This window comes from Aristolochia californica, unplaced genomic scaffold, assembly GCF_029961685.1.
Source record: "Aristolochia californica isolate CCGP_79_NKW_82.1479 unplaced genomic scaffold, dmAriCali1.0.hap1 SCAF_3, whole genome shotgun sequence".
Lineage (NCBI taxonomy): Eukaryota > Viridiplantae > Streptophyta > Magnoliopsida > Piperales > Aristolochiaceae > Aristolochia > Aristolochia californica.
This window is the reverse complement of record NW_027181992.1, coordinates 47441592-47451978: the sequence shown is the minus strand read 5'-3', so window position 1 is coordinate 47451978 and position 10387 is coordinate 47441592. Positions and strand designations below refer to the sequence as shown.

The 10387-nt window shown below is 39.7% G+C and overlaps 3 protein-coding genes across 3 annotated transcripts; all 3 read right to left on the bottom strand.

Annotated features, from left to right (window-relative positions):
- Positions 1–65: 65 nt before the first annotated feature.
- On the bottom strand, positions 66–4913 carry LOC137958806 (uncharacterized). The gene is made up of 9 exons (XM_068805949.1): positions 4793–4913; positions 4579–4644; positions 3697–4053; positions 2874–3141; positions 2265–2322; positions 1515–1598; positions 1268–1402; positions 475–613; positions 66–337 (listed from the first exon to the last, which is right to left on the bottom strand). The coding sequence occupies exons 1-9, from the start codon at positions 4864–4866 to the stop codon at positions 106–108; spliced, it is 1413 nt and encodes a 470-aa protein (XP_068662050.1). The 5' UTR covers positions 4867–4913; the 3' UTR covers positions 66–105.
- A 1873-nt stretch (positions 4914–6786) lies between these two features.
- Positions 6787–7876, bottom strand: LOC137959109 (peroxidase 5-like). The gene is made up of 2 exons (XM_068806411.1): positions 7656–7876; positions 6787–7566 (listed from the first exon to the last, which is right to left on the bottom strand). The coding sequence occupies exons 1-2, from the start codon at positions 7872–7874 to the stop codon at positions 6787–6789; spliced, it is 999 nt and encodes a 332-aa protein (XP_068662512.1). The 5' UTR covers positions 7875–7876.
- Positions 7877–8336: 460 nt separating this feature from the next.
- LOC137959108 (peroxidase 5-like) lies at positions 8337–9827 on the bottom strand. Its single transcript, XM_068806410.1, has 2 exons — positions 9536–9827; positions 8337–9332 (listed from the first exon to the last, which is right to left on the bottom strand). The coding sequence occupies exons 1-2, from the start codon at positions 9743–9745 to the stop codon at positions 8523–8525; spliced, it is 1020 nt and encodes a 339-aa protein (XP_068662511.1). The 5' UTR covers positions 9746–9827; the 3' UTR covers positions 8337–8522.
- Between the last annotated feature and the right edge of the window lie 560 nt (positions 9828–10387).

Below are 10387 nucleotides of genomic sequence, written 5' to 3'. Positions count from 1 at the left end.
TCATAGACCGCACATTCTCTAGTTGTTCAGTAGCTGGATACGTGCAAAAGAAACATGGCGGGGGATGAAAAAAATGGGGTGCGTCTCTTCCTTTGAGATCGAGATTCAGATGTGATTACTACACTTCGCAACGAGTAAATGGTTTTCAGGGGAAATGCTGTATGGCACATATTTCACAAGTTTGGCTTCCAGGCCGTTCTCTTTGATCCATATGAGTCTCCCGATGTCAATTATTTCTTTGCATATAAATCCCAGGACAGCCCTGTCCAGTGCTTTCATATTCCTGATAACCTCTTCCGCTCCTCCAATACCAGCAGCAGAGTCTTGCACTTCACTACTGTCTCAGACCAGGCAAACGACCACAGTTAGAAGATACAATGGCTTGAACACAATCCAGTTCCTGGTCTTCTTCAAGGTATGCTTAGTTTGATAATTGAAGAAAAAACATTGCAGGTTTCTAAAATGAATACATACATGGAGTTCAAATGCAACCCATGATAGAGAGCATCAAAAAGTTCAGATCCATGCTCCGCATCTACAGCCCAGCTGGTGAACCATGTAATAGCATGGAACTCTTCTTTATAGATCCCCAGGCTTGACATAAACTTTTTATCTGTTGTAACGGTATCATAAAAGATTTGGTGCACAAAAAAATATGAGCATAAAATGTAAAAATTACAAAATAATGGAGGTATAAGCCAATCGTAGGCCTCTAATTCCAGTTTCTCATTCTACCATCAAACTGGGAGCGACTGCAAAGACAAAAGGGTAACACTTTTTGCCGCTGTTCCAACCCGAGACAGATAATGCAGCTCATTGATCCTAAGAGTACAACTTTTCCTTGCAATGATCAAGCTATCTCCTGGTTCCAAATTACAAAATAAGAGGCATATTTGCGTCATGTTCATACATGGTTGGTCCATTACCTTGTTAAGGGCAACTAGAGAGAACTGCGGTCTCCTCGTACCACGAGGAGCTTGACCTTATACTATTTCTTGTAGTTATTCTCAAGAAATATAATCCAGCACATTAGTTTTTTTCCCAAAGAGCTACATAAAAACTTATTTATCATGAAAGACTTAGGTCAAATGCTGATAAAGATTGTTGACAGTGAGGTAAGCTTTTGGTTACAAATTAGATAACAATAAATGTTCAGAAGATCACATACAAAGCTAATTTTTGAGAAAAAAGTTATCAATATTTGCAATATTTAAAAAGTATCTGAAAGCAAACTTCAGCAGAAAGGTCCAGGGGGAGAAGAAATTACTTATGTAGTGCTTCCATTGGCAAAGATGATGGCAGCATGTTGCAAGGGCAAGGCCTTTCATGTTACTATCAAGATCTTGACGGGCTTCCCCATTCTGGCTATGTTGTTCAGAAAGACAACACCTTAGAGTCAAATCTGTAGGCATAGTTGGGCAACAGGAGACTTTCAAGTCTTTGTATATTCTAAAGGCATTTAGAAACTGAATTCAAATTTTACTAATACTTGTGACTAATTCTCTCAGGAGTACCTGTTGCAGGTCCACAAAGATGTTTTCCAATTGCCAAGTAAGGACCCCTCAAGGACTCAATGGCATGCAAGTCTAAATCTTCAACTGCAACAATTACAAATCTTTAACTAAGAACGTTAAACTGGATTCAGGGATGGAAACTTGCCTAAGAAAAAGACAAAGCACCAAAAATGTTAAGATGTATGACAACATCTTCAGCTCATATTGCCATGTTAACAGATTCAGCTTGATTTTGCATTTATTGGATCTTAAGCATATTCAATAGTTACAATTTTGCATTTCGACTTTCTTTATGACAAAACAGAAGGCCTGGCAACTTCAATGTCAACAGACACACAACGACAAAGCAACCCAAGGGTGGTCAGCTACCATCAGGGTTACCTTGACTAAGTTTTCAAAAAGAAACTCAGACATCAATGATTCCATGTGTCATGGAAACACAGGTCAGGAAATACTTAAGGATGCTTTCTAGCTTCAGATGTCTTAACAAATTTAAAACTGGAAAATGGCTTTTATTTAAGATAACCTTATGATGCATGTACATAAGGAGATCAATCTGTTAGGACTTAAATAATGGGAATAACGATTTATAAATAACATTAACATAAAAGACCTACAACAGAGAGATGGATTTCCATTCTAACCTAAACAAGACATCGCTATAAAAGATTCTATTTACATTGCAAGAAACAAAGAGAGCAAGAAGCAGAAAATCATCTTAACATATTGAGACAAATCTGATTGCCTTACTGTCAATTCTCAATCGCTGAATTGTCATCCCCTTTTCCTGCCGCAAGCTCCGATCAGCCTATGCATAGCATTAATACATCACACAACAATTAAACCTAGTCAGATTAAACAAATTGACAGAATCTAAGAAATAAGTCTGTTGACAGAATCATTTCCCCAGAGGCTGTATACTCCCAATGTACAGTTGGTTACAAGAAACACCATGATGTCCTCAGTAATAGAGCATTGTATGAAAAGAATCGGTTTAAAAAATCAGATATATTACACTGAAAAACTTAAGTTTCAAGCCATATGGTTTCTCTAAAAAAAAAAAAAAAAAAAAACTGATGACAGGATCTTTTTCCCAGTCGTCCTCTGAGAATACACAAATGGTTCCAGAATATTACAACCCGCACAAAAAAAACTAAAAATATGATGCATTATATGCAGTTTCCCATTATCATTGTTACCCTACCAAAAGAATGTAGTTCTGGAGAAGTTCAGTTGGAAGTAAATCAAACTAATTAATACCCTGTAAGAGGATGAATGGAGCTAGAAAAAGAGAGAACACAGAGCCCTATCTTTTTTCTAAAGCATGTCAATGAAACCATTACATCTTATGAAACAAACCTTCAGCTTGTAAGACTTGCGTTCTACTAAAATTACTTTCTTGATCCCATAACAGTTCGTCAGCATATGAGTTAAATAGCCTCTCCCAGCTCCAAATTCAACCACTGAGGGACTACTAATTTTGTCATCAGATGACCCTTCACTGCATGACGTCTTGAAGGCTCCAACGTCATCCAAATTAACAGGCTTCTGCAATATTCCTATTGCTTCCATGTTACCAAGAATGGAAGCTTGCTGTAAGGCATGTTTTTCTTGAAATGGTAATTTCCTGTAAACAAAGAATGATATTACCACTAAGAAGCTCAGTGCTTTTCCTCCTGGGGGATATAAAATAACTATAAAAGACTCATGAAAGGATAAAGCAACATCAAGTTTTGTATTCTCCACTATAGTTCAAATCTTTGCTTTATTATTAGTTTTAGATGGTGGAAAATTTTTATTACTTTCACAAAACTACAAGAGAATAAAAGATTAATCTACAACGGGGAAGGAGTCTCCGATGAGTCTCGAGTAGAAGGTCTAGAGAGAACCTATGCAGCGAATATATCTGAAACATTATTTGCAAAAAATACAAGAGAAAAAAACATTAAGATTTGCTTTTTTTACACTACAAACTATCAAGATGGATAAACATAAAGCACTTCTAGTAAATGATTAACTCCAATGAAGTTAATTGCCATCAGACTAATTTCACATATTCCCTGTTACATTAAAAAACATTTTCTTTAATGATGCACAGAGCCCCTTAAAAATAGCAAATGCAATTGATGGAGACATAATATAGTTTTTTGAGACAATTTCATCACAAGAGTAAATTGAGTACCTCTCTACTTGCTGGCTGAGCCATCTTCTACAAGCTTCAGGTATTGCATAAGATTCAAGTACAGTAGAAGCAAATGTGCTGTGAATGGATTTAATCTTTCCAAATAGCTGGGAGAGTTCCACTACACTCATTTTATATATTGCATCCCTCTTTTCGCTGGAGCTCATATCAGAGGATTCCAAAAGTGGCTTGTTAAAAGAAATATTTGACCCAGCAAGTCTTTCTTTAACTTCACGAGCCTCATCCATACCACTATTAACTCCCTTCTTGTAGAATGGTTGCGTTTGCAGTGCTTGGGTTTGCTTTACAAATGGGCATCTCCTGACATGGGCTACAAGATTTTCTTGCAATATAGAGCTTGGAATAAGAGAAAACAGGGAAAATATCAATAACAGAGTTAAGCAGCTGAAAACTACTCTTATTCGAAAATAACTCCAAAATCCAAAGAAATGGCCTTTGTATGGTGAGTTTGCATCCTTACAGACTGTTAAGGGGTCAGAACGCATGTATTAGTAAATTGAGTGGAAGGATATGTATCCAGTAGTACATTATAACTCACCATTGGACAAGTAAATAGTAAATTCCAAATGTGAGAACATATGTAGTAATAAACTGAACTGAATAACAGATAACCAATAGTAAATTCGATTAAATACTAGATAACATATAGCTACAACAAATCTGACTAATGGATACTCGATAATAGATTCAATTCGACATTGGTACACCATCCCAGTGAAGGGCAGCTTCACCTGAGATTTCTCAAAGAAATTATTTTTTCGAAACTGAAAACTAAAATCAGTAAAAATACGCTTTCGAATCGAGTAAAAAAAAAGGATAATTCACTAAGACGATTGCAAGCTCAAGGGGCTAAAAACTCACTGAGAAGGGTCAACTGGACATGGCACCCGGATTTCTTCAGACTCAGGCCTGTGGTTTCCGCAAAACCTGTTCATAGTACAGCAGTACGTATATCAAACAGAGACCATTCAATGTTTACAGGACCTCATGAGAAACAAGTAGAGGTTTGAGCATCAGAAACCACATAGCAGGATCAGATTTTCGAGCACTTGAGAAACAAAGAGAGAGAAATTACTGTGATCCTTGCAGTGGCGCATTTGCACAGAAGCGCTTCTTCTTCGGGAGCCAAAACCTGCACCGGTTCTCCATAGCTGTCACCGGCGGGCTTCACCGTACAGAACTCCCGAGTCCAGACAGACTGCGGCGCCACTGCTGCAAGGAAAAAAAGAGTATACGGACCTCAACACAGGGCCTCCAAGAATTTCATAATTTGAAAGGATAGCCAAAGGGGCCACTCATCTAGGCCCATCACTGAAGTTTATATATTTAAAATTAAATATTCAAACCCATTCTTTTCGTTCAACTATTCTAGTTGCATGCTTCAAAGGTGTGGGGACAACCAGATGGGCCTCTCATCGAGGCCCATCATTGGAGTTTAGAAATTTAGAATTAAAAGTCAAACTGATTGTTTTCGTTCAACTATTCTAATTGCTTGCATGTTTTAAAGGTGCATTTGCGAAAATCCCAAAGTATGGAAAAATTACATGGTCGGTGTTTACGTCGAAAACTTTTGTTTGATTTTTCTTAATTTCTTTTACCTTTAAAAAATGAAAATAATATAGAAAAAATGATTTTCCTACAGTAATTACAGGAAAAATAAATTAAAAATATTATATTTATTATTATATTTATTTTATTATTTATAGGACTAATTTATTTCCAGTGTAAACATAGATACTAGGGTGATACAAATGCCAAAAAATCGGTTAAAGAAAATCTTTTCTGATAGAAATTTTTTTCATAATAAAATTATTCAAAGGAATTTTCCTGTCACTTTATTTTTCTAAGACGACACAAACGGTCCCTTAGTGAATCTACCAAATGTACTAATTTTTTTTCAAAAGGATTAGTTTCAAATAATATCAACCCTATAATGTCATGTAAAATTTTTAATATTAATCTTAGAATTTGTGCCCCTATGTGTCATATACCATACAAATGACTTTTTTTTTTTCCATTTAACAAATTTTTTATTTTATATCATTATTAAATTTAACTAACAAAATCCAGTGAAACTAAATATTGTATAAATATTGTAACATATCAGTCATTGATTCAATTAAGGTGACAAAGCAATTTGTTTAGATTAAATTTTCACATAGTACCAGAGCTTATGATAATACGATTCAAGCAAAAGAGAAAAGGGTCTCTCTCTCATAGTGAAACACGAACGAAATATACTCTTGATATCTTAATGAAGATACACAAGCTACTAGAACTCGTGTTTTGAATGATAAGAAATGGAACTAGAGAGAGGAAGAGATCACAACAAACTTTTTAAGCCTCCAAAGAATGTCCCCTTATATTTTTAGCCACATCTCAGTATGAAATTTGAGTCCATGGTATATCCCAAAATGACAAGCCAGTTCAGAAGTACATACTAATAAACCCTAAATCATTCTACTCATCGATCGATCGATGAAACTTCTATATGAATAGATGTCTTCATTTCATTTAAATACTTGTGGCCAAGAAAACCCTAGAGTACAAATGATGTTATAAATGATATTAATTCAGGTAACGTGAGTGGAGACCCATTTTGTTTTCAAAACCTAACTGGTAGATATCAACCTCTCTATCGTGCCTTGAAGTATACACCACTTGCCCTCAAATCCACAAAAATATTTGGTTGGGTATGTCTCTTCAATTTTCATTTCCATGTTGCTTATGATTTGACTGCTCAATAGTTTGTGATTTTAATATTATTTTTTCACATTCCATAATAATTTCAATTCAACTTCTTTACTCGTGTCTCAGCAATGATTTCTGAATATTATTAACAGGTATTGTAGATTATAACTAGTTTCTGCAACCAGATCACTTGATTCATGGCTTTTTTGTTTTGTCTGTTTGATCTTGATCTGCGTGTTTTGATCATCCTGTACTGGTACTACTGACTGAAGATTAATCGATAGCTTTCTGGAGAAGAAGAGAGTGATGGAAATTGGAAGAAAGTCAGGAACAGTCGAGCGAAATTTCTTATTGAAATTTAAACTCATCAGAGATGGATCAATTAACAGCTCTGCAGTTCTTCCTGATCTCCCCTTGGTTCCCTGTAAGCACATTGATGGAACCCATACGGACCATGGCCGCCGCATACTTTGCTGCCCAGGCCGACTTGTGCTTGGCGTTGTACCTGACGAGCTTCGCCGTGGAAGGGCTGTTGAACAGTGTCTGATCGGACGTTAGTACTCCCTTCTGCTTCATCAAGTTCTGGTAATATCTGTTATCCAGGCGATTGGGGGTGACAACATCGAGATTCACGGTTGGGTTTCTGGTTCTTCCACCTCCCTGTTCAGTTCGCGGGCACTTGGTTTTCAGGTGAAAGGCAAGCCCCGAGTGCATCCATGGGTCCTGATTGTGAGTCTCGTTGAAGGAGAAGAGACGGTCTGAGAAGGAAGAACAGTGCGAGACGCCGACGGAATGGGCTCCGGAGAGCGTCACCATTTCATCGAGGGATAGCCCTTTACGCTGGAAACTCTGTTGGAGTTGCTGGGCGTTGAACGAAGGCGGCGGGAGGTTTTGTCCGGCTTCGTCTTCGATGGAGACTCTTCCGTCGCGACGGCCGGCGGGAACGTCGTAGTCGATGCCGCCGAGCTTGAAAGAACTGTCGCGAGCGGCGAAGGCGAGAATGTCGGAGCAGGAGACTCTGTTTGGACAGCGAGCTTCGAGAATGGTCTTTGCTTCGTCGATCACTTCGAAGCCTCTTAAGCTCGGGTTGTTTGCACGGTGATCCTTCTCTGCCCGCTTCCCCTCCGTCGAATCGAGGAGCACAGACCCATCGCAGCCCTGAAACATAAACAGTGGAAGCTCTATGAGAATTCAGAATAAACGACAGTAAATCCATTGATGAATTGAAACTGTGTAAATTTGATTACCCGCACGAAGCAGTCATGAAAGTGCATTCTGATCAAACCAGCGGCTAATCCAGGATTTCTAGTTACTGCTTTGTTCACTGTTCGTCGGACGATCGTCTCCGCAGATGGGCAGGAGGATTGATAGAAACCCACTTTCAGGGAGGCTAAAGATTGAGGAATAACAGCCAAGACAGCGATGAAGAAGAAAAACCAGAAATGCAATTTCATCTTCTCTTGCATGATTTTCTTCTCAGAGACTGGGAAGAATCGAACTGAGCTTGAACTTATTTCGAGTTTCAGGCTGGATTTGGATCTTTTGCGTTAACGCAGACATTTATAATCTTCTCCACCGAAAAAGAAACTCTGGATTTGTTGATGGGTAACTTTCACAAGGTAGCGAATGCCGCACGAAACCAAATTGACTCTTTCAAGTCCATTGCGCGTCAAGTTTCAGTCGAGGAGCCAGTGTGGGATTCAGAGAAAGTAAGCAAACCACACAAAACCATGAATTACAATGAAAAGGGACAGCAGAAGCATCCATGAAACCTCGCTTGGGTGTATGAGCGTCGACAGAAATATGAACCAATCTGACGTGAGGTAGAAGAAGATGATGCTGGCGTGGTCTACTACTTCAGTGCTCTGGAACCCATGGAGAGAAACTGAATTTTTTTAATGGAGAGACTCGCTTGTCCCTCCCTTTGATTTGCTTTATTGTAATTGAAATGAACTGTTAAAGCCAAACACAATCTCCAAACGAAAATTTTATAAGACGTGAGTGACGATTATTAATCTGAATCTCGTCTCCCACTGTACAGTAATTCACACTTGGGTAGAAAAATCGAAGAAAGCGGCAGACGAACACGAAAAGAATCAAATAAAGCGGAATTTTCAGACGTTGACTGCCGGAAGTAGAGAAGGAAGAGGGCGGTTCCTCTTCACAACCCTGCAGTTCGTCCTGATCTCGCCTTGGTTACCAGTGAGCACTTCGATTGATCCCATTTTCAGCGTGGCGTACCCGAATTTTGCAGCCCAATTCGATCCAAAATTAGCGTTTTTCTTGACGAATGAAGCTGTCAGGGGGCTGTCGTACAGTGTCTGATCTGATGTCAACAAGCCTCTATGGTTCTTCAGATTCTCGTAGTACCTGTTATCTAAACAGTTCGGAGTGACGACGTCGAGAGCGACGGTCGAATCGCGGGAGCTTCCGGGAGGGGGGCATCTTCTCTGCAGGTAAGAAGCGAAGGATCTGTCCATGGAAGGGTCTTGAGGGTGGGTGGCGTTGAAGGAGTAGAGGCGGGTGGAGAAAGAAGAGCAGTGGGAGACTCCGATGGAGTGGGCTCCAGAGAGTATCACCATTTCGTCGATAGACAGCCCTTTTCTGGCGAAGTTGTCTCTGAGCTGCTGGGCGTTGAAACCAGGGGGAGGGAGGTTCTGCGTCACCTCGTTGAAGATGGAGACTCTACCGTCACGGCGCCCGGCGGGAACGGCAAAGTTGATGCCTCCAAGGATGTAGGCGCTGTCGCGAGCTGCGAAGGTGAGGATGTCCGCGCAGGAGACTTTCTCTGGGCATCGAGCTTCGATGAGAGCCTTGGCTTCATCGATCACCTCGAAGCCTCGTAGGCTTGGGCTGTTTGCCGGGTGGTCCTTCTCGCCCTGTTGTCCTGGAACCGTATCCAGCAGCACCGAAGCGTCACATCCCTGAAACAGATTTCAAGACTGCATGAGACCCGCAGATTTCGACTAACACGACCATTTCTACATAATTTGCGATCATTTGTCTATAAGTCACCCAACCCAGAAACAACATAGAGATGACTGTTCCAGCTCCAGGTTTTCGACTTCTGTAACTGTTATTAATGCCAATTAAAAGAAAAAAATGGGAAGAAGAAGAAGAAGCTTACTCGAACGAAACAGTCATGGAAATGCATCCTAATGAGACCAGCTCCGAGTCCAGGATTCTTAGCTAGCGCTTTGCTAACTGTTTGCCTGACAAGATATTCTGCAGACGGGCACGTTGATCTATAAAAACCAACTCTCAGCGGCGACGCCGAGGCCGGTGCAAAGGCGGACACTGAAAGAAGGACGATCACACAAAATCCCCCCTTCAACATTTGAGCTCTGCTGCTTTTCAGTCGTCATCAGAGAAAAAGCTTATCAAACTGCAGGAGAAGATGGCTGCTTGGTTTACTGATTAGTACGAAAAAGAAGAGCTGCACATCTCTGCTTCATCTCCGAATGGGTATTTATAATCTTGGAGAAAATGATGATAGCCGGTTGAGTTTAATTCCTAAACCAGAACGTGTACAACACTATCGATCATCAATGGCGATTGACTTTTTCTTGTTTGAGCAAGTTGCTGTTTTCCATCAACAAGAATCTTCGACTCGATGCCACTCCTAGACCTACTAATCTCAAAACTACAAAACGTTTAACTAGGGCTGATGTGGCATGTAATCGATGTGGCAATTCGTGATTTGTCAATGTTACCTGGTTGGTGACATGGTGTTCATCCGTTAAACTTGAATACCTTTAAAATGGGATTTTACTAAATTACCTTTTTTTTCAAAACACTAACAAAAATATCCAACTTTGATAGGTTAATTGCGTATGTGTATAATCCAAGATGACATGTCAGCTTTGACTCTTTACATCTTTACACCACGTCAACGACAATAATGTCATGTCACCCAACACATCATCACATCACTACATCATCTGACATGTGTACACCATCTCATCATAACATATCATCG